Source organism: Pinus tabuliformis, chromosome X (genome assembly GCF_031772625.1).
Source record: "Pinus tabuliformis cultivar Carrire ecotype Pingquan chromosome X, CPIR1, whole genome shotgun sequence".
NCBI classification, from domain to species: domain Eukaryota; kingdom Viridiplantae; phylum Streptophyta; class Pinopsida; order Pinales; family Pinaceae; genus Pinus; species Pinus tabuliformis.
This window is the reverse complement of record NC_142308.1, coordinates 1588936498-1588961516: the sequence shown is the minus strand read 5'-3', so window position 1 is coordinate 1588961516 and position 25019 is coordinate 1588936498. Positions and strand designations below refer to the sequence as shown.

The 25019-nt window shown below is 39.8% G+C and overlaps 1 protein-coding gene across 2 annotated transcripts in view; it reads right to left on the bottom strand.

Moving 5' to 3' along the window:
• Positions 1-218: 218 nt before the first annotated feature.
• LOC149146095 (uncharacterized) overlaps positions 219-25019 on the bottom strand; it is a 280771-nt gene continuing 255970 nt past the window's right edge. For both annotated transcript variants that reach the window (XM_089447072.1, XM_089447073.1), the window contains exons 4-6: positions 3101-3659; positions 2602-2987; positions 219-1301 (exon numbers count right to left, since the gene is read on the bottom strand). In XM_089447072.1, the coding sequence (XP_089303198.1) occupies positions 456-1301; positions 2602-2987; positions 3101-3659 (1791 nt within the window). In that variant the 3' untranslated portion in view covers positions 219-455. The remainder of the gene's footprint in view (positions 1302-2601; positions 2988-3100; positions 3660-25019) is intronic.

Here is a 25019-nt window from a genome sequence, read left to right as displayed (position 1 = left end):
GAATGATCGGTGCAAGTCCAAAGAATTTGTATATACATGTTTACGTACAAGCTCATGTAACCCTTTGATTCTTCATGGTAAAATTCTATCTATCTCACATTGTGCGTGTGTTATGTTTTTATGCTGTTCGCTTGAATCAACAAATATAAGATGAGATAAGTGGCAGCTTGGGGTGACAATGACAAAAATCTTACTGCTTAGGCTTCTTGATTCACTAATGGGTATTGCATTAGACTACATAATTACTATCAAACCATTTGTTAGATTTCTGCATTCATGTATCAACAAATATAAGATAAGTGGCAGCTTGGGATTACAATGACAAAATTTTTACTGCTTAGGCTTCTTGATTCACTAATGAATATGATATTAGCTACATGACTACTATAAAACCAATTTTTAGACTTCTGCATTCATGTCAACTACGGCAGTGGCTGCTTTAATGCCACCAAAATTTATTTCTGGTTTTCTTGTTTCACTACTTGAACTTTGGACTTTGTCAGTACAGGTCGTTCATGGATGGACTCCTGAGATGGGATTATGTTGGAAGGTCCTGCCACATCATTGCTATCCCATATAATTATCAAGTCTGCTTCTCCATTCGTATCATCTAACAGAGTATTTGTTTTTGCCGACAGCAGCATTGTATCTGTGTCAATTGTTTGTTTTCTATTTGCAAATGCAGGACGTGAGAACTGTTTCTTGGGATGCTCTGAAGAATTATATACTTTGTTAAATCTTGGGCTAGTTCTCCGATCTTCTCTACTATCCCAACTAGATTTAGCCATTTCAACAAACTTGTTTGGACTGCTAGAATGGTCTTTCTTATTTTGCACTTGCTTTTCCTCTTTTTTGGGAACAATTCCTTGTTCTAATATGTCAGGAATGTGGCTTCTAGATGCTTGTACTGCTGAAATAGTGCCTATTTTTTTTGTCGACATTCTACTGACTTTCCTTTTCTTGAAGTGATTAACAGGATCTGCAATTATTTTCCTGCATTGTCCATCTTTATCATTGATTTTTGTCCCTTCCATCTTCTTGAAAGGAGTGCACTTTTTGACAACTCTGAAAATATGAACTTTAAAGCAGTATTTGATTGCGTTCACCAATTCAAAAACACAGACATCTCCCTCCTCGATATTATTTTCAAGTGAAAAATACCTCCATCCTCCACTTAGTCCAGGTCGGAGATTATTACCAAGATATTGGACTTGCCATTCTTTATTGGTAGGGCCCAGAAGAGTCAGGTGCATCCTTTCTTGTGGTAATTGAAAACAAGCATCAAATCTTTTTGGGAAGCTCTGTACATCCAAACAATGCCATATGCCACTGTTAGTCTATTAAATTCTTCTAGTTACAAAAATATAGAAACAATAATGATAACAATAATAGTAATAGACCAGATGTTTGAATATAAAAATCATTATGTATGACAAATGAAAACCATTTCTCAAATAATTTAATGCACTAAATGTGAAAATGAACATTGTTTATGTAACTTCCTAGTAAAAGGTATTTCATAGCAAGTTGATGGGGTCTTCCTTCCATGTGTTTGGCCTGTAAGTCTCTACATTCTCTCTTTTCCAATACTTGTGCTCCAGATGAAAAAAGGCTTCAGGAATGGGAAATGCTTTAAATACTAATATTATGCAGATTTCATCGTTTGCAGGTCCCCATAGGTCTCCAAACTAACTCGGTTACCTTATGCAGTACACTGCAGAACCGAACTACTTTGTTTCTGCTTCGTGATAAGAATATCTCTTAGTCTTCCTTTTTCATCTTTTACAACATTTTTCTATGATTATGTCTAGTTTACATATATTACTTTTGGGAGATAATCTAATCATTCCCTCATGACTGGATCCTACAAGCCAGTTTGTCTTTTAGTCCCACTGACTGCTTTTGGTTACTTCAATATTATAAAATTTTGTTACAAGATAGAGGCTGTGAAGAATTGATTTCAGAATCTATTGCAGCAGAACTTGGGGAAAAGTAAGTTCAAACTGATGCAGGCCTATTTTCCATGGTGAGCCCATAAAGCATATCAAGTATCCCCTTGCTATAAGTGAGTTGAACCTGCATTAGTCTACATTACTGTGTTCTTTTCTAACATGTTTCAAAATCTGTACTTAACAAAGATTTAGAATAGATGACTTCTAGTTATAATTTGTTATTTTTGGGTAGTACCTGAATGTTTGATCATGTTGCTGTACAAAGAATGTAGCTGTCAAGTCTATTTATCTGAATGTGGAAATGAGATATGCATGAACCATGTCACAAAATATGTATTATTATAAATACAAATTCTCAAAATTCGTCACTATTTAATCTGATTTGATTGATTGCCTATTTCCACACAAATAATACCATTTTATTGCGACAAGTTTGCTACTTTGTTTAACCTACCAATACCAACTATGTTTATAACCCGTTTGTCAAGTCACAGCTAAGAGGTTTTTTGTTATAGTTACAGACCAGAAGGTTTAGGATATAGAATGCCTTTGGTTTTTGAATCAGGTGCGTGTGTGTTTGTGAGTGAGTGTGTGTGCGTAAGAGAGAGAGAGAGAGAGAGAGAGAGAGAGAGAGAGAGAGAGATCTCACAAGGTAAAATCCTTGGTATACATGAGATGGCTTCATAATTAGTGAAGAAAAAGGTTTACTTGACTTAAAAGCATTAGCAGCATCGAAAGCCTTCTTCCTTTCTGCTAGTGTAACAGCACGCCTACAAGAAACAAAATATGCGCCTAAATAACTCTTCCCTTCATTCTCTGCAGATGTGACTATCTTGCGCTTCTTCTTCCCTTCATTCTCTGCAGATGTGGCTATCCTGTACTTCTTCCCTTTACTGTCTGCAAATATGACTATCTCGCCCTTCTTCTCTTTATTCTCTGCAGATGTGACTATCTTGCGCTTCTTCCCTTCATTCTCTGCATATGTGACTATCTTGCACCTCTTCCTAGCATTCTTGATAGTACAAGCAGCAAGACCTGCAGTAACAAGTCAGAACATAAAATCAAATATTTGCGGGAGTCAAATAAAGATGGTTAGATTGTTATTTAGAAGAACTGCTGTAACCATCCTGGACAGTCTTTCTGCTTACCACAGCATCCTGGGTTTGCTTGATTAAGAGATGTTTCAGCCACAGACTGCTCTAACTTACGAGTTACCATTGCTTGATCATCCAATTCCTCATCTGAATCTAAACTGATCAGCAATTTACTGTCTGTGCATTTGGCAACAATTTGGTTCTGATCTGCATCAGAACTGTCAACAGGAGTGTCTGGGCATTTATTTTGCATGCCACAGTTAGCATTTTCTCCAAGAGAAAGAGAAGGTAGTGCAATTCTTTTTCTACCTCTTCCATTGTTCTCATTCGCTCTTGTCCCTTCCATCCTTTTGTAAGGAGTGTAGTTTTTGATAACCCTGAATATATGAACTTTAAATATGTATTTTTTCTTGTTCACCAACTCAAAAATGCATACATCTCCCTCCTCAAGATTATTATCAACTGAAAAGTGCTTCCAGCCTCCACTTAGTCCAGCTCGTCCACAATCCCCAATATATTGGACTGTCCATTCCTTATTGGCAGGGCCCAGAAGAGTCACTTGATATCTTCCTTTTGGTAATTGAAAACAACTGTCAAGTCTTTTTGGTAAGGCCTGCAAAGCAAAACCATGCCATAGATTACCGTTAAACTGTTAGTCTGCTAATCAGAAAAATGCAGAAACAATAATGACAGCAATAGCAATGGACATGGATTAGATTTTGGGGTTACTTTAAAAGTGCTTACACCATGCTTGGGGGTGCTTCATGTGATGTGGGGTGCATGGCTTTCTGACTACCCTTGGTTGTACCATGATGTGAATACACATTAGAGATAGCTTGCTCATGAATTGCTACGTCTTGAATTGATGCATAAGCAGCATACTTCCTTTGGAGGTCAGAGTCCTACATGGCATGGTGACTTTCTTCATGGTGCATGGGAGAGTTTGGTTCTTTGCTTGGGAGGACAACCCACTTGAGGTAGTTGCATTGGGCATCTTGGAGGAGGGAGCTTGGCCATAGGTAGCATGGGGAAACTTGGATGCTTGCATGGAGGCTTGTATTTGACTTGAAGACATTTGGGCCGAGGAATGATCATGTAGATGAGGTGGAACTGGAAGTACATATTGATCAGGAAGGAGAGTTGGGAGCATTGCAGACCTTTGGAGAAGGAGCATGGGACACATCTAATGGAGCACTCACCATGGGCCCTTGCTTGTTAGACATGCATGCATTAGAGGTTGACATGTGTCACTTGGAGTGCTTCAAATGAGGGCTTATATATTGTTTAGTTAGGTTGCTTGTTGTGGGCAAAGCCACTTTGTTATTGTTGGCCTCCACCTTTCAGATAAATAAGAGGGGAGAGTATTTTCATCGCTCATTGTTGTTCACTTCTACACTAACACACTAATATTACAGATGTAAGAGTTAGAGTGAATTGGTCTCTTTCATTGTATTTGCTCTATTTTATCTTGAGAGCTAGGGTTCTTGAGGAGATTCAAGATAGGAATAGGGTTATGGTCTTTCCATAAGAAGACAAGGAAAGCTGGGGTTTGGGAGAAACATTAGAGGAGCAAAAGGAGCACTTATTCATGTGATTCTTGTCAGAAAAGAAGATGAGGGTTTTGTGACTTTTGCAAACCCTAGTGCTAATTGGAGAGCTTGATGTGGAGGAAGAAAAGGGAGACTATCCCGTATACTTGTGTGATGCAAATGTAGGTACTTGGTATGTATGCTATCTTGTTGTGGATCTTTGGTGGAATGAAAAGATTTGGTTGGAAGTGATTCCTAGCTAGGAGTTGGTGGCTAGGTTTCTTATGCTTTTCTTAGCCATAGTTTGGAGAGCATGACTTGTACAAATTTGTATTATGTTGTGGTATGTACTTGTACTTCATTTTATCTATATATATAAAGTGTTCTTGTTGTCTACTTCATTTTATCTATATATATAAAGTGTTCTTGTTGTCCAACTTTAGTGTACTTGCAGATTGAATTTCAACTTATGTTATATGCATGGTTGAGTAGTTTCATGCATGCTGATTTGACATAATATTGAGTGATTTAACAAACATATAGAAGTTAAGGGGCAGATTTACTCCTGTAATAATCTGTTGTTATAAGTTATTTCAGATAGATGTGTTATACACTCGAGAGATGGTCCCTAAGGGATGAAACATTGTTGTAGTAAAGTACACATTCAGTATTTATTTTCATGGGCTGCCTTGTGAATTGGGTTGAAAAGTACTGAAGCATATGCCTCTATACTTAATTTCAGATTCAGCCATAAGCTTGGCAATCCATAGGATATTAATTTGGTAAACCTCTAGTTTGAGATGAAATTATTGAATTTGCATTGATTGAATCGAATTGGGAATATGGGCTACATGAATTAAAGTCATTTTTAAAATCATTTAATGGATTGTATGGAAAAATGAGCATTTCTTATTCAACACCTTAATGAAAGGTGACTGTAAGTAGGTTTCTGTATTTTCTCTACTTCATTGTTTGTTTCACTTGTTCTCTAGTAGAAACAATTTTGGTTCATTGGAAGGTCCTTCTAGGTCTTATGGAGTACACCACAAAAGCACACTACCTTTTTTTCTTTGTTTGTGATAGTGATATCTTTTACCAATTTGCACTATGGTTATCTTTAGTTTGCATATATTACTTTTAGGAGATAAATGTATCTACATAGGTACCGTATGAATCTATTGATACTCTAGATGGTTATATTATAATTTGGGATATCTTAGAGATGGTGTTTGTTTTTTCAAATTCAGGTTACCAAATTCTAACACATTTTTGAGGCCCTAAACAATGTTTTTTGGCCCTATGACAACGTAAGCTTGGAAAACATTTATTCTTCTCATTGAAACCATTCCAACAAGCTGTCATGTGCCTAAAACAGAGTTCATATGAGAGAGTTCGAGCCCTAGCAAAGAAATGGTCCAAATATTCTCCACACATACAGGTGGTGACCATGTCATCTCACTATTGATTTGGGGTAGCATGGGATGTGCTCTAGCCATGAAAATTGGTGGAGAGGCTAAAGCACATGAGATCTCCAAGACTCATAAATGGTTTGGGCAAAATCTAATCAGTTTGGGAGATATTAAAATAATTAATATTTTTAATGGAGTTCCTAAGTCTAAACTTAGAAAAAATAAAATATTAATGGGTATTAATATAAAACTGGGTTAGAATGGTCCAAAAGTCATGGATCAAGCCAAATCTAATCTTAGCCGTTGATTAGAGATTTAATCTCGGCCGTTGATGGACCAACGAGAAAAGTATAAGAGGAGGCTTGAGGGTCAGTTGGAGAATACACCAAGAGAGATCAAGAACTCGATTTTCTGGGGCAGGGTTTGCTGAGGAAATTGAGTGAGTGATCAGAGTTGCAGCTGAGGGGCAGTGAATACATAACAGAGAGGCACAGTTAGTACCGGGAGGATTAGCACGGAAGTCGGGAGAGGTTGATGCAGAGCCAGAGAAGGGCCAGCGTGTGAGACGTAGAGGCTCCAGAGGCTGATGCAGAGCCCATAGAGGCTGACGCTGGACCAGAGAGGCTGACGCTGTGCCAGAGAGGCTGACACAAAGCCTAGAGGTAGCACTGGGAGATTTTTCGTGGGATAGACTGGGAGCTGGAGAGCTGGATAGGTGACGCAGTCCCTATTAGAGTGACGCCGAGCAACAGAAGCTGTATTGTTGCTGTGGGATCGTTCATCTGGTGATTTAGCAGGAATATTTGTATCTGACTGAGAGGTACTACTGCTAAGGGCATTCTCTGTTGGGTGAGCCATTTCTGGCACCCAGGTTGTATTTTGAAATTGCATAATAATAAAACCCTCTGAATAGCTGCACCAGTTTTCCTGCATTGGGTTTTATCGGGGACATTAGTCTAAAAGCAACGATGTCACTAGTGTACTTGTTTACTTTCAGTTGCTGATATGTATGTGTTGATACTATGCTTGTATTTATTTTCAGTATTTAGATGGTAAGTAACTTGTTAAGTAATTGAACAAGTAGGAATAAATAAATTGGATAGCATAGGAAGAATTTCTAACAGGTTAAATTCCAACACTCACCATAGTTCAAATATAGCAAATAGTAATGTAGGGAAATCCATTGGAGGCTTCTAAAAGTATCATGGAGGTTCCAATAAGATTTTGAAACTCTAAATCTAACCTTAACTCTAATTCTAGTTATCAGAGACCTAGTAGGAGGGAAGAGGGTTAACTTTTTTTTTAGCTGTTGGTTGTTCCATGGTATGAGGAGTGTGGAGGAGGTGCTAACAAAGCAAAGAGATATAAGCATATTGTAGAGGACTGTAGAAGACCATAGAGTCCCATTGCTTCACAATAAGCTTGGAAAGCTTGTATACATTTTGTATTATAATCTCCATAATACAAGAAGATGGAAGGCACGGTCCCTCATCAAATGTTGGTTTTCCCCTATGGATTTCTAGGGTAAATATTTATAGTCTATTGTGTGTGTCTTGCTATTGTAGTCTATTTCATATGCTGCATGTAGTTAAAAGATCCAAATGGTGTGTTTTCTTCTAATTTCTGCAGAACTGTTAAGAAATACAAAAAGATAGTTGCATAGTGAAGCATTCACTAATTATAGTCATTTAAGTTTAGATCTTTTTTGGTGAGCTGGCCATTGGAATAGTCAAGGCATTTTGCAGATCATATTGGTATTAGAGAGGCTTTATTTGGACATTTCGCAGTTTGACGTGCAACATATGCTTGACTCAATAAATCCAAATAGCTGGAGAGTTGTACCTCATTTATCCCAAGATTGGCACAAGAAGGATTATGAAGTAGTTGCAATAAGAGTTGACATGTAATAATTACATGAAAATTTTGTACTATATAATTCAGAGTAAAATTGGAGACTGTGCTGAGCACTAGGGTTTACTCTTTCTGCAACTTTTTGACATACACCACCGCGGGTCATGAGTAGGAGATTTGCAGTAGGGGCGGGCCAAGAATTCGAGTCTAAGAACTCACCTTCCCTCATGGTGATGGTCAATGTCTATATAGGGCGTTGTTCTTTGAGAATTGGCCACCTTCCCCCCGCAACCCACCCATGGATTTCGAGGGCGTGAGTGCGAAGGTCTCACGCGAATACAATAAATCCATGAGGGTCCCCCCTTACAATTGGAGAAAAGGGTATCAAGTTTTGACACTGTTTGAAATGGTTGATCTAACGAGAAAGGCCAAGGCATAGGGGGCCTCACCCCACTGGCAAACTCTACAAGCATTATATAGCGGGATCATAGACAGATCCTAGGGATAATCTATTGGATCGGCCAAGCTACGCTAATCTTTTGCTCAAATTTGTGTACTCTACAGAGGATCAAAGGAGAGGAAGGCCATCTTTGCATGGATCCGATTGGATCTCGAGTTTGTTGATTTGGGGTAGCATCAGATGTGCTCTAGCCATGAAAATCAGTGCAGAGGCTAAGGCACATATGATTTCCAATACCCAAAAAGGGTTTGGGCAGATTTTAAACAGTTTAGAAGATATTAAAATAATTAATATTTTTAATGAAGTCCCTAAGTCTAAACTTAGGGAAAATAAAATAGAATGTGAATTAATATAAAACTGTGTTAGAATGGCCCAAAAGTCATGGATCAAGCCAAATCTAATCTTAGTTGTTGATTAGGGACTTAATCTCGGCCGTTGATTTGTCAACGAGAAAAGTATAAGAGGAGGCTTGAGGATCACTTGGAGAATATATTGAGGGAGACCAGTCAGTTCAATTTCTGGAGCGGGGTTAGCTGAGAAATTGAACCAGTGGTCTAGTGAGCAGTCACGATGCAGCAAGTACGGAATAGAGAGACGAGATCAGCCACTAGAGATTAGCACTGAGGTAGGAGAGGCAGATGCAGGGCAGTTCAGGTAGACGCAGAGGCAACATGAGACTGCACAGTGATTAACTGGGCCTGCGTGGGTGACACAGTCAAGCAGGGGCTGACGTAGAGGGTCTGAGAGCCACGTAGAGGTCAGTCGGGCTGACGCTGGGATTGGGGGAAGTGTTGAAGATTTTTTTCTCTCTATGGGTAAGTCAGTTTGGCACCCTATTGTACTAAAGAATTGCTGAATAAGAAAACCTCCTTTGCTGCACCGGTTTTCCCACATTGGGTTTTTCCAGGGACTGTTGTCCAAAATAACTGTGTCAATGTGTTGATTCTTGTGCATATGTTTGTCTCTGTATTACAGTGTGATATCTGCAACAATATTTATTTTAATGTTTATTGAAGTAATTTCATAAATAACTTATTGTGGAATAAGTAGGAAAAATAAATCAGTTGCCGCAGTGAAAGAATTTTCACATGGTATCAGAGCGAGTAATCAGAGATAGGAAGGGAAAATTAGTTATGAGTCGAGACCACGATGCAGAGGCATCCACATCAGGGGACTCACACGAATTTTCATAAAATTGCACAAGAGAAAGAGATTTCGATTTCTCTGCGTTAGGTTCCTGGTTGGAAGAAGAAGTGGCGTGTATGACTAGTGCTGCATCATCAGAAGTATGGTATATAGACAGTGGAGCCTCATGGCATATGATGGGAATCAGGGAGTGTTTCTCATAATATCGAGAAGAGAAGATGAACTTTCAGATCACCATGGGGAACAAGGCAAAGTGTACTCTAGTAGGGAAGGGTACCATAGTCTTTAAGACAAAATCGGGAGAACAGTTCCGTGCTACAAATGTGTTGCATGTACCAGGATTGGGGATGAACTTACTTTCTGCGTCACACCTACAAGGCAAGGGCTATGACGTCTATTTCATCAAGGAGAAGGTATAAGTCAAACACTCGAGCTGGAAAAAGAAAGTGCAGATGGGGATCAAAAGTAATCGGTTGTATAGATTACAACTAGAATCACAAATGGCACTAATAGGCAGTCATGGAGACAAGGACTTGAACGAACTATGGCACAAAAGAATGGGTCACTTGCACCATGGAGCTCTAACAATTCTCAAGAGCACCGTAACAGGAGTTCCGGATCTGAGTACGGAACGAGATGATGTATGTAGGGGATGTGCTCTAGGAAAGTATGCCAAGGCAACATTTCCTAGGAGCAAACACAGGGCCAAGAGTGTACTAGGATTGATACACTCAGATATCTGCGGAGCTATGTCCGTCAAAGCTCTTAGTGGTGCCGAGTGTTTCCTTACTTTCATTGATGACCACTCAAGGAAAACTTGGATTTATTTTCTGAAAACCAAGGATGAGGTTTTCTGTCGATTCATGGAGTTCAAGGCTCTGGTGGAGAATTTGATTGGGAAGAAAATAAAAGTTTTGCGCTCAGATATTGGTGGAGAATATGTCGATAAGGACTTCACTGATTTTTGTGCTAAGGAGGGCATCAGAAGAGAGTGGAAAACTCCCTACAATCCGCAGCAGAATGGGGTAGCAGAAAAAAAGAACAGGACTATTGTAGAAGCAGCTAGGGCCATGATGTATGATCATGATATGCCAAAATTCCTGTGGGCGTAAGCATGCAACACAGTAGTCTATGTTCAGAACAGGACTCCTCATTGGGCATTGGGCAAGATTGCTCTAGAGAAAGTCTTCACGGGGAAGATACCTGAAGTCGGTCATTTCAGGATATTTGGGAGTTTAGCATGTTGTCGTATACTCGAAGAAAAGAGGAAGACATTGGCTTAGACTACGGAAAAGGGATATCTGGTGGGATATAGCGAGAACGCTAAGGCATACAAAATCTATCTTCCAGGGAGCAGGAAGGTAGTAGTACGACGAGATGTAAAGTTCATGGAGGACAGGGCTTTCAAAAGATCTCGCGAGATGCCTTCCGAGGAGCAGTCGAAAGAGGAGCCGTTGGTTAAGCCTCTTCAACCAACAGAAGTAAAGAATTCTTCCTTAGAACAAGAAGATTCTCAGGATGAGGAGGAGGAGCGAACAAAAGCACCTGCTGGCAGAGGAAGAACTAGCAAGGAACTTCGTCAGATTCTGTGAGATGCAAAGGATTTCATCGGTGCGCCAAGAAACAATAAGAGGGAGTGAAAATAGCCAGATAGATATCAGGCATTAGTAGCTCAGGATGGAGAGCCTGCCAGTTTCAAGGAGGCAGCTCAACATCAAGTTTGGCTAGATGCGATGGTAGAGGAATACAACTCCATAATGGTAAACGATGTCTGGGAGGTGGTGCCAAGGCCTCAAGACAGATCAGTGGTAGGTTCAAGATGGATCTACAATATCAAATACACTGCAGATGGAAGTGTTGAGAAATACAAGGCCAGGTTTGTGGCTAAGGGGTATGCTAAAAAAGAAGGGATTGAATATGAGGAGACTTTGGTCCCGGTAGCCAGGTATACATCTATTAGGACTGTGATATCTCTTGCAGCCCAGATGGGATGGGAGATCCATTAGATGGATGTCAAAATGACATTTATGAACGGGGTCATAGAAGAGGAGGTATACATTGAAAAACTAAAGGGCTTTGAAACTCATGAGAAGAAGTCTCATGTATGCAGATTGAAGAAAGCCTTGTATGGGTTGAAACAGGCACCGAGAGCATGGTATGGTTGAATAGATGGCCACTTGCAGAAGATGGGATTTGTCAAGAGTGACGCAGATCCGAATCTTTACTATCTGGTTGTAGAGAATGAGCCACTAATCTTAGTATTGTATGTGGATGATCTCTTTCTGACAGGATCATCCAGACTCATTGGGGACTGCAAGAAGAATCTAGCCACAAAATTTGATATGAAGGATTTGGGACAAATGCACTACTTCCTAAGGTTGGAAGTTTGGCAGCAGAAGGGAGAAATCTTCCTTGGGCAAGGGAGGTATGCTACATAAATCCTGAAAAGGTTCGGGATGGAGGATTGTAGACCTATGGCTACGCCAATGATCACCAACTGGAATAAGATTGATGCATCAGAGGACAAGGATGTTGATCCCACCCCATACAGGCAGCTCATAGGGTCCCTGACATATCTGGTCAATATCAGGCCAGAGATTTTCTACGCTGTAAACACCCTCAGTCAATTCATGGTCAAACTAGAGAGGGCACACTGGGTAGCAGCCAAACACGTTCTCAGGTATTTTCAAGGAACAATCGATTATGGGCTCTTGTACACTAAAGGTAAGGTATCAGTTTGAGTGGATTTACTGATGCAGATTGGGCAGGAAGTTTAGTGGATCAAAAAAGTACCTCTGGGTACTGTTTCAACATTGGATCAGGAATGACCTCCTGGTGCAGTAGGAAACAGAAGTTCATGGCTCTTAGCGCATCTGAAGCAGAATATATGGCAGCAAGCACAACTTCGTGTGAGGCCATATATCTTAGAAAACTGCTGGTGAACCTATTTAGAAAGAATATGGAGGCGACCAGGATCATGTGTGACAATCAGAGTTGCATCAAGCTCTCTGAGAATCCAGTGTTTCATGATAGGTTGAAGCATATTGATATTCGGTGTCACTTTGTCAGAGATTGTGTCCAACGAGGAGCTGTACAGTTGAGCTACACTCCTACAAGAGAACAGGTGGCGGACATCCTCACCAAGGCCCTTGGAAGGACAAAGTTTGACTACTTCAGGGAAAAGATGGGGATGGTGAAGAACCCGTTTCAGAAGCAGAAATGGGAGTGATAGCAGCACAGATGCAGAGGGAGTTGTAGTGCGGATGCAGTGTTGGGAGAAAGGACTAGCAACAACACAGATGCAGAGGGAGTTGTCATACAAATGCAACATCGCAGTGGCAGAGCCATGGGCAACAGTATAGGATGCAGCAGTGCAGAGGATGATGGGCAGCAGGCCTAGCATCAACATAGGGACCGATGCCGGATGATCAGGGTGATGCTTAGTGAGGAGTATTGCTAGAGCACAGTCCTCGCTAAGAGGGAGTGTTGATTTGAGGTAGCATCAGATGTGCTCTAGCCACGAAAATTGGTGGCGAGGCTAAGACACATGAGATATCCAATACCCAGAAAGGGTTTGGGAAGATTCTAAATAGTTTGGGAGATATTAAAATAATTAATATTTTTAATAAAGTCTCTAAGTCTAAACTTAGGGAAAATAAAATATTAATGTGAATTAATATAAAACTGTGTTAGAATGGTCCAAAAGTCATGGATCAAACCAAATCTAATCTTAGTCGTTGATTAGGGACTTAATCTCGTCTGTTGATTTGTCAACGAGAAAAGTATAAAAGGAGGCTTGAGGGTCACTTGGAGAATACATTGAGGGAGACCAGTCAGTTCAAGTTCTGGAGTGGGGTTACCTAAGAAATTGAACCAGTGGTCTGGTGAGCAGTCAGGAGGCAGCAAGTACGGAACAGAGAGACGGGATCAGCCACTAGAGATCAGTGTTGAGGCAAGAGAGGTAGATGCAAGGCAATTCAGGCAGACGTAGAGGCAACAGGAGACTACACAGTCATTAACTGGGCCTGCGTGTGTGATGCAGTCAAGTAGGGGCTGACACAGAGGGTCTGAGAGCCACGCAGAGGTAAGTCGGGCTGACGCTGGAATTGGGAGAAGTGTTGGAGAATTTTTTCTCTCTGTGGGTAAGCCAGTTTGGCACCTTGCTGTACTGAAGAATTGTTGAATAATAAAACCTCCCTTGTTGCACCGTTTTTCCCACATTGGGACTGTTGTCCAAAATAATTGTGTCAATGTGTTGATTCTTGTGCATATGTTTGTTTCTGTATTACGGTGTGATATCTGCAACAATATTTATTTTAATGTTTACTGAAGTAATTTCATAAATAACTTATTGTGGAATAAGTAGGAAAAATAAATCAGTTGCTGCAGTAATAGAATTTCCACAAGCCGATCACAGATGGAGGGAACTCAAAGTTTGGGCCAATCCTCCTCGCACACTTTGTGGGGGTCCTCATGGTTTGAGTGTCTTGTTTTTTGAAAATGTAATTAGTATCGGTCTTCATAATTGTAATTTATATGTATTTGTAAAAGGAAGAAAATAGAAAATATTGTAAAGATCAAAGAAAATTATTTTTGTAAGCATGAGTTTCATGCTCTATTTATTATATTTCTAGGTCAAAGCACCCATTGTGTGCTTCTAGGGTTGAGTCATGAGTCATCATCATTGTCATTATGTTCTAGACCGTTCTTGGGCTTATTATGTCAAAGAAAGAAAAATTATTTTATGTAATTTGGTCATATATTACTCCTCCTTCAAGTCGGTCTCATGAAGGGAACTCGACCTCATAGAAGACTATATATAAATGAATTCGACCTATTGTGGCATCCAATCATCACAATTCGATCTGAAATTTCTAAGTGAAGGGAAGAAGTATGAAGAGCCTAGAAAGAGAGATCTACATCATCACAAGAGAAGGAGACTCTTAGTGAAGGAGAAAGAGACACTTGTCTAGCCAAAGGAGTCGAAATTTCTATGTTTTCTACCACATGTGTGAGTGGAATGAGGTGAGTTGTAAGGCCTGTAACCACTAAAACTAGCAGGGGACCTAAAGGGGATCCCTAAAAGGAGAATGCTAGACCAAGGGCAACAAATGGAGACTTAGCCCACTATCACCTCAACTAAGGCTCCCTACTATCTATGGACTTTCACCGATGAGAGGAGACCTATATATTATGGAGTCACCAATGAAGGATAAATCAATGAGTGAATGTGGAGTGACCCAAAAGATCCCTTTCCAGAAGAGGAGGAAGGATAGAGCAAGGTACAATATCTTCTAGGAGAAGGATGGGAGGATTTGAGGGTTAGGTTTAGGGAATATGACTTGTGAAAGAGTTTCCCAATCCCTAAAACCCTTATTGAAATTGATATCCCGGATGGTTCTTGAAGAATTGTCTTTTTAAAGGAACGAGACCACATAGGACCAAGTGGACCCAGACTAAGTTAGGAGGTAAGAGTTTAGCAACCAATGATGTTCTTAACCTAGACAAGGAGGGGGAAGGATCAAGGAAAGAATATCTGCTTAAAGGTGTTGAATTGATCCTATGAGGCACTAACCTTGGGGATACTAAGGAAAAGTTTAATCTTGGAGCTAGGGCTTGGCTTTTCTCACAAATCCACTGTTGGAATGGCTTCAAAATTGGAGGAGGCCTTGAGGAGACACCAACGGAGGAGAAGCTAGGAGATCGAACTTTTTGGAGGGCTACTTTGTTGGGAAATGATGCCTTAGGTGGCCCAACTTGGCTAGACATAGGAAAAGGTGAAAAGGAGTTGATTTTAGGTGACCACCTCTTGGTAAATCAATGCCTTAGTCTTGGGAGAATGGAGTCTATGATAAATATGAATGAGGGCCTTTGGTTCTTAGTCAAGAAGGCCTCAAGACTACTTCACTAGCCTTCTAGGTCAAAGAGAAGCAATCTTGCAGCTTTTATACTTCGATGTGCAAAAAGTGATGGCTTATCAAGATGAATTCGTTGATAGAATTATCCCCAAGAGATTTCATTCAAATTACATGGCCCATACATTGAGAGATGTTATATAGAGACAAAATTCCACAATTTAAGCAGTAAATGCATGCAACAATTAGTCCTAAAAATAGCAAAAATCCCAATCCAATGTATATGACAAAGTAAAGCACGAATAACATTAAAAGCATGTACTTACATGTAATAGAACATATCCAACCATCCACAATTTGACAATAGAGAAGGCTCCAAGATAAGATAAACCAAATCCACACATCAAAATTCATCCATAAAGCTCCAATTCATCCTCCAAGAAAAAGTGCGAAATTCTCAAGAGAGAAAAGAGATCCAATCCAAAGTGATGATGAGAAAATGAACTCATATCACTTGTATTTATACACTAATGAGGAGTTTGAATTAGCCTCCTTGGCCTACATAAGTCTCCCCCAAAAAAATAATGTTCTAATAATCTAACTTTTGGTGATAAGCCCACCAAACGAGCTCACAAATGAAAGAATAAGCCTCTCAAGAGGTCAAATAATAATCTAGGCATGTTGTAGGGCCCTCTAAGAGTCCTGATGAGGTCCATGGGTGCCATAATGAAAAGTAGGACCCTCAAAAGTGATGGAAAAGGGGTTGGTCCCTTGTTCTCCAAACAATAAACCTGTGGTGCTCTCAATGGGCGTGGGGCTACAATAATAACCTCATGGGTCAAAGATGCTTGCAGATGGTCTGCAAGGGCTCTGATGATGGTGTAGGCAATGCCACTGTTGGCATTATGATACAAGTGTTGTCTTTGATGGCAAGATGACAGATTATAGTGCAGCAGGTCAGTAGCAAAGAATTGATGATCAGACTACAAAGAATGAAGAAAGATGAGTATATACGCAGGTTCACTATATACCAAGTCGCGTACATAGGCAGGTTATATGCAGGTTCACTATGTACCAAGTTGCGTACATACGCAGGTTTGCTATATACCAAGTAGGGTATACATGCAGGTTCTCTATATACAAAGACGGGTATACACGCAGGATTGCTGAGCAAAAGTCGCGTATGCATATGCACACACTTTCATGCACAGAAAAGCGCGTACATGTGGGAAATCTTATTTTTGGGTCCGTGGTATTTAGACTTATGGTTTTGGTCCTTGGTATTGCGTCCGAAGTGTTGAACCCAGGTATTGGGTCCCTAGTATTGGTTCTCAATGGTTTTGGACCATGGTATTGAGTAAGGCCTAAGACTATAAAAGGAGAAGAAGATCATTAGGCAAGTGTATTGAGAAAGTCTTGAATATCTGATGAAGTATGAGATCCAGTATGCAGGTTATGGGTTTATGATGCATTGCTTGATCTGAGCTAAGGAGGAATCTCACCGGTTGATGGAGAACAAGATCTAAGGATAGATCGGGATCAAATGGTTTGAAATGAACTATCTCTATATGGTTGATTATGCTTATTCTAGATCTGTATACTGACGCATGTAATGTTCTGAACTGGGTATAACTTAAGTTTGAAATAGTTGCAAGTCATGATTGAATATTTATAGATCTGTATGCAGGTTGGCTTTGGTGAAAGCGCGTATGTACGCGGGTTTGGTTCATCGTAGTAGCGTATACATTATGAAGTATGATATTTGAAGTTGCAGTTGGGTCTGATTGTTATTACAGAGTTCTGTTGTCTGCTCTGTGACTGCAGTTTGTTGACAGGGTTTCAGTGATTCAGTATTGAAGTGATTTAAAGATTGATGATGCTAATGTTGGTTGATTGTGTGCTTCAATGATATTGATGGGTCCAGTATGAAAATTGGATGAAACGTGGCCTTCAGATTATGGTGTTGTGCTTCAGGAGTATCCAGTCTGAAAATTTATGAAACGTGGTACCTGGAGGAAGAAAGAGAAGGTTGTAGCCTTCTGTAGGTCGGAACCTACGTACTAGTACATCAGCTAGTACAAGAGCTAAGGGGGTGGTAGCTCCCTTCCAGTAGCAGCTGGAGAACGAGTAAAGGTTGGAGCATTTCAGTAGGCCGGCACCTACGTACTAGTAAATGGATCGGCTAGTACAAGAGCTAAGGGGGTTGTAGCTCCCTTCCAGGAGCGTCTGGAGAACGAGAGAAGGTTGTAGCCTTCTGCAGGTAGAAGCCTGTGTACTAGTATAAGACTGCATCAGTACAAAAATATTGTAAAATGAAGTTTCTTATTAAAAGAAGATAGAGACGACTTGCAGCAGGTGGTTTTCACCCACATTGGATTTCCACCTTATATCATGGTGTTCATGTGTGCTTCTTGTGTGTTATGATCTGTACTGTTTTACTGCACCTGCTTACTGTTCATATGGTTAATAAAGTTCTGATGCACTAACTAAAGATAAACATAATGGATTAACTGAATCATAAGTATTCTGGATATACGCTAGTTGCATTAGACACAGTTGCGTATACACGCGGGTTCCATTAACTGAAGTAGCGTATATGTATCTAAGTATGGAAATGAAAAAGTTTTATTGATTTGCTAACACTGATTCACCCCCCCCTCTCAGTGTTATTTCCAACAATTGGTATCAGAGCAGGTCCTTTGGTAGAAGCTTGATCGTAAGAAGAAGGTGCCAAAGAAGAAGAAGACATCTCAGAAGAGCTATGACAGTGGGAGAATCGATTGGGGAATATGTGGAAGAAGCACTTCAGATTCAGAATCACTTCAAGATGAAGAACTATCAGGTATGAATTTGTCATCCTTTGGTGATACATCTATTTATCCATTTGAAGACAATGAAAGCAATAGCGAAACAACTGAATTTGCTCTTATGGGTGAGCAAGAAAGATATCAAATAGAGGCAGTATTTAAAAGGCTTACAGGGAAAATTAGAGACCAACAAGATCTATTAAACAAAAGGGAATGTGCCTTCAAAGAAGAATCTACCAAACTAAAAGCTCAACTAGAGGAAGGAAACAAGGTAAGGAAGGTATTCAAGGACAAGGTAATTCAATATCAAAAGTTGCAGGATGAAGTGACCTCATTAAGAAATGAAGTCAATGAAAGGAGCACAACAATCAAGAAACTCAAAGATAGATCCAGTTATTATGAAAGGCTTGAAGCTACGATCCTCTCGCTAAAGGAAGATCTTGAAGAATCAAAGAAGCAAAATAAAGATCTACTCCAAGCTCTTGAAAAACAAGAAAATGAAGTTCTTGAACTAAGACATCAGTTAGAAGAAGGAAGAAAAGCTGAAGAAAACATGAAGAAGCAATATCATGAAAAGGAAGAGCATCTCCAGGTTGAGGTAAATATTCTAAAAGAAAAATTAGAAGAAAAGGATAAGCTCTTACGATTTCAAGATAGTACTAAGATCTTGGATGATATTCTTAGTAGTCAAAGGTCTCCTGCTATCAAAACTGGTCTTGGTTTTCATGAATCTGTTAAGGGTGAATCTAGTTCACAAAGTAAGACAAGGGAATCTAATGATAAATCTGAAATGCTCAACAAGGAGATGAGAGGTCAACCCCATCAACAACCAAGGAAAGAAATTCTTCAAAGAAAATCTTTTACTCCTCCGATGAATAATGTTGAATGTTATGTATGTCATAATCTTGGACATGTTGCAGCCAGATGCAGAAGAAGAGTGGTTCAAGACCGTCATACAGAAATATCATCACATTCCAGGTACTTTAATGGATATTGTTTTTCTTGCAATATGTTTGGTCACAAAGCTGCTGATTGCTACAGGAGGAATATGAAACATATGAGATGTTATGCATGTAACAAGCTTGGACATATAGCAAAGGAATGCAGGAACAAGGTATGGGCTCCACACCAAAAGCAGAAAACATCATCACACTTGAAGATATGGAAGAAGAAGGAAGTACAGTCAGAAAGATGTGGCACAGCACCATATACAGACATAACAGACTCAGGGGGAGCTGAAAGTGTAAAACTTCAGTGTCCTAAATTTCATACGCAAGTTTCATAAAGGGAAGTCGCGTATATACACGAGTTAGACAATGCACAGTCGCGTATATGTCAGTGTGAAAAAAAGCAGAAAGGAAAGGCTCAGAAAAAGGGTCTGATATGATTTAGTCCATTATTTGCTCTGTTTGATAATGGTTACAATCTGCTAATGATGTGTGGAAATGTCTTGATACTCATAAGATGTTTAGAAGTGTTTTTTCCTAACTTGATGATGATGATATCGTGATACTTCTTGCTGATATATGCATGATCAGATCTGACAGTAAATAGATGGCACAGGTTCAGGGGGAGCATATACTTTTAATAATGCATTGTTGGCATTATGGTTAGTAGCAGTGTTGTTAAAAGCGCGATTAAATCGCGCTTTTTTGAAAAAGCGCGATTTTTTGCCTATGCCGATTTAAACCCGCTTTTTATAGGTAAAAAGAGGCAGCTTTTTTTATACCGCTTTTTTCGGAAAAAAAGAGCGATTTTTTGGGAAAAAAGCTCTAAGGGCGGCGGCAGCAGGTTTATAACCACGATTTTCGTTTTTTATTTGGTCATTTCTGATTGTGGGCGCGCGTAGGGGGAGGAGAAGTGTTGGAGAGAGGAGCTGAAGGGTTTGGGAGCAAATCCAAGTGCTTGTAGGAGAAATTCAAGAGATCACCAATTTCTCCATAAAAACGGTATGTAGATTAAATTTTTTTTGTTTTCCTTGTTTAAAAACTTTGTTTTTCATTGTTTTTGGTTGGGAAACTTCATATGGGCACCATTTTCCTTTTGTTTTCATTGTTTTTAAAGAATTTTTTGTATTTTTTCATTGATTTGGGATGGGTAACTTGGTATGACTATGGGAACCAATTTTTTTTTTTTTTTTTCATTTTTTTTAAACATTGTTTATGTTTTTTCATTGTTTTTTGGCATTTGCCATTTGGTTGGGTAACTTGGGTTTGGAACTTTGGATTTTGGAAATTTGTAACTTGTAATTTTGTAAATGCTAAATTGTAATTTGTAATCCTAAATTCCTATTTCCTAATCCTTATTTTTCCATAGCTTTGCAAATTCAAAATTCAAAAACAAACATGCCAAGGAAATTGGATCTTTTCTGGGAATATGGTGAACCTAAAGCTCCGAATGATAGACAAAACTTGAATTGCAAGTTGTGTGGAAAGGAGATACGCGGGGGGGTGTACAGGTTGAAGTATCACCTTGCACAAATCCCTGGACATGATGTGGGGCCCTGTATAAATACAAATCCTGAACTTGTCCAAAGAGCCATGAGAGCATTGGGAGAATTAGAGCACGCTAGAGAGGCCAAAGAAGAACTCAAAAGGCAACTAAAAAGGTCAGCTGAAGGAAGTGGGCCAAGTGGCACTGGTTCTACTGCAGCGTCAGTCAATCCGGTAGCTGCACCATCATTTTTTGTTCCTTGAACCACACCTGGTTCACAACCAACTATCGGTTCAATGCTAAAAAGAACTGAAAAAGAACAAGCTGATAGGTTGATGGCAAAATTTCTCCTCTGGAGTGATATTCCTTTCAGCATTGTAAGGAATAATCCATTTTTCCAACCTGCTGTTGATGCTATTGCCAGTGTTGGCCCGGGGTACAAAATCCCTTCTTATCATGATTTCAGAGGCCGGATTCTTCAAGATGAAAAGCGTGATTGCACCCAAAGATTGGAGGATTTTAGGGCATCATGGGCACAAACAGGATGCACTGTTATGTCAGATGGTTGGACTGACCAAAAGGGGAGAACCCTTATAAACTTCTTGGTTAGTTGTCCCAAGGGGACTATGTTTATCAAATCTATTGATGCAACTCATCAAATCAAAGATGCAAGAACTTTATGTGATTTGCTGGATGTGTTTATTTTGGAGGTGGGTGCAGAAAATGTTGTCCAAGTCATAACGGACAATGCTGCAAATTATGTTGCTGCTAGTAGAATGCTTATGGACAGGCATCCTACTTTATTTTGGACACCTTGTGCTGCCCATTGTATTGATTTGATGTTAGAGGACATAGGGAAAATTCCCTTTGTCAAAGATATTGTTGACTCATCAAAAAGCATCACAAAATTTATTTACAATCATACATCTGTGCTTAGCTTGATGAGAAAATGCACCAACAACAAAGAGTTGGTGCGCCCCGCCATTACACGGTTTGCGACGAGTTTCATATCTCTTCAATCCCTCTTGAATTCTATGTGGGATTTGAAGAGAATGTTTCTTTCAGAGGAGTGGCGTGCTTCGTCAATGAGCCGCAAACCAGAAGGAGAGGCCGTATGCAGACTAGTTTCATACCAGGAAGACTTCTGGGCGGGAGTGCAGGAGGTGTGCGCCGTTACTGAACCTTTGGTAAAGGTTCTTCGGTTGGTTGATGGTGAGAAGCCCGCAATGGGCTATTTGTATGAAGCCATGGACAGGGCCAAAGAAGCCATTCGGTCCTACTATGATGATAAGGGAGATGATGGGTTTCAGAAACAACTCCTTCTATGGGAAGTGATTGATGAGCGATGGAACAACACACTCTATCGTCCCATTCATGCTGTTGGGCTTTTCCTGAACCCTGCATTTTCTTATGCATGTGGGTTTGATTTTGATGCTGAGATCATGGATGGATTCTTATCCTGTGTCCAGAAGATGGTGCGATCTCCAGAACAACGTATAGAGATCTCTAAACAAATTGAGACATATAAGATGGTAGGTGGCACATTTGGCTTTGAGATGGCTATCATTGATAGGACAATTAAAATGCCAGGTATTTTTTAGTTTGTACTTTGTAACTTTGTTTCAAATTTCATTGTCTCTTCAAATTCCATTTTTTTCTTATGTTTATTTAAAATTTTATTTGTAATTTTGTTGTAGACGCATGGTGGAAGATGTATGGTGGCAGAGTACCCCTTTTGCAAAAGCTTGCCGTACGCATCCTCAGCCAAACATGCAGCTCCTCAGGATGTGAGCGCAATTGGAGTGTATTTGAAAAAATACACAACAAGAAGCGCAATAGGTTAACACTTAAACATTTAAAATATTGCAAATTTCCAAATAAATTTTTGAATTCATTAAACAATATTTTTTTTATAATATTAATTATTAATTATTATTTCATGAACTTTGTACAGGTTGGAGTCCCATAGACTTAATGACATGGTCTATGTCTACTACAATCTTCATTTGTGGGTGAGGCAACTAGAGAGGACACCTGATATGGATGCCATCTCATTGGATGGGATTGACACCACTGCTGAATGGAGGGTTGAGGCCGAGAGGCCTCTCATGGATCCCACTGATGATTGGTTAGTGCAGGATGAGGGGGAGGAGGAGGAGGAGGAGGAGCAAGAGCAGGAGCAGGAGGAGGAGCAAGTGGAGGAGGAGGAGGAGGAGCAGGAGGAGGAGGTGACACCGCCTACCCGGGCTACCACTACCACCAGTAGAGGACGTGGTCTCCGTCTACCTCCTGTAGCTGCTACTTCTACTTCTTCAGCTTCTAGAGCACGTCAGACTCCACTGCCATTTCCACCAGCACAGGCACCAGCATCTACATCTAGAGGGAAAGGGAAAGCAGTGACATTTTCTCGCAAGAGGGGCAGAGGAAATCAATAGGATTAGACTTTCATTTTATTGTATATGACATTATGACATGATGAGATACATTATCATATTTTTTGTTGATGTTTTGAGGCTGAGTTGGGACTCAAGTCCTCAGGAGTCAGGACTTACTATTCAGGACATGATTCAATGTTATGTGTGATTTTAGCGCTAGAAATGATATTAAACATCTTATATATTAGTTTTTTTATCATATTTATGTGTCAATGTATTTATTTTATGTTGTAGATGGTTTAGATATTAAAAAAATTGAAAAAAATTGAAAAAAAATGAATATTTTTGTGCCAAACGCTTTTTTCCCGCTTTTTTCCGCTTTTTTCCCGATTTTTCTGATTTTTTCCGCTTTGTTCCCCACGTCGATTTAATCCCGCTCGCGCTTTTAACAACATTGGTTAGTAGTCCTTGGTGATGATGCTTGTATGGCTAAATGATATATCTTGCAATGATATGGTTATGAGTTATCCATGAAAAAATCTCATATGATTCTTGGGGTTACATAGTTGATGTTCAGATCAGATTTGTGGTTGATTCTCTGATGATGTATATATGGTGTTATGGTGATTTTCATAAGGATAAGGAGAAGTACAAAGCTTGAATACACATCTTCTTTACTTGATGATGAGTTACTCATATGTTGCTGTCATCATTTGCATGAAGATCATATAATACAGTTATGATGTAGGATTACTATAGTTCCTGGCAGTCACATGGATGAGGATTGTGGCTGTTGATGATATCAAGAAGTCTTGAGCTCTAGATACATAATGCTGGATACATGGAGTTGCATTGTTGGAGATATGATGATGATGAGATGACTATGGTGTTTTCCACATATGATATAATGTGAATAATTTTATGATGTTCAAAAGGATGAGTTGATATCTATATGCAGACATACCTTGTTACAGGACATTTACAGGTTGTTGATCTGGAAGTGGTTGTACGCGAGTTTTATGAAGAACATCCGCGTATATATGCCTGTTTCTGTGGATATAGTCGTGTATATGTTGGTTTGATTTCAGGTGGAACAGGTGCAGAAGGAGAACATGGTTGCTGATCTGAATGATGATTGACAGATGCTATTGATGACTCTCATAGAATTGTTTTAAATATTTCATGTATATCTTTTCTTATCAAGGTCATGTAACGGCCTATGTTGGTTTCCCCACTATGCCTGGGATGAATAATGTAATGTACTTATTTGTCATATGTAAACTTCTAGTGTATCCCCACTTGGTTGGGTAGATGAGTCAATTCTGGTATATCCCCACTTGGTTGGGAGATGGATGTATGTATGAGTCTTTGGTGCTAGGAAGGTCACTTATGATGTATAGAGTCATGTTCTTTCTTGTAGAACATCTTTTTGCAGACCTTGCTTACAGTCAGGGGGAGCATGAACAACACTTTTCAGCAGAGCAGAGACTTTAGCATAGGGAGCATGGACAGATTGGTACACCTTGGCATATACAAAGGGGGAGCACATTCAGAGATTTCAGCAGGTACTCAGGGGGAGTGTTTATCAAGGAAAGAGAATATCTTGGTCCGCCCTTTGCCCTTGATGTCAAAGGGGGAGAGTGATTTGGTGTTGTTGCCATCAAGTCCAAAGGGGGAGATTGTTGGCATTATGATGCATGTGTTGTACTTGATGGCAACCCACTCGTAGAAGAACAACTCACTTATATATAACTAGATGAATCTACAGAAGAGATATCAGATGTGACAGAATACATGGGATGCAAGACAGCTCAAAGGAATCAGATGACAGTTCTCAGTATGACAAGTTAGCTTTGCCATCAAGTCCAAAGGGGGAGATTGTTGGCATTATGATACAAGTGTTGTCCTTGATGGCAAGATGACAGATTATAGTGCAACAGGTCAGTAGCAAAGAATTGATGATCAGACTACAAAGAATGAAGAAAGATGAGTATATACGTAGGTTCACTATATACCAAGTCGCGTACATAGGCAGGTTATACGCAGGTTCACTATGTACCAAGTCGCGTATATACGCAGGTTCGCTATATACCAAGTAGGGTATACAC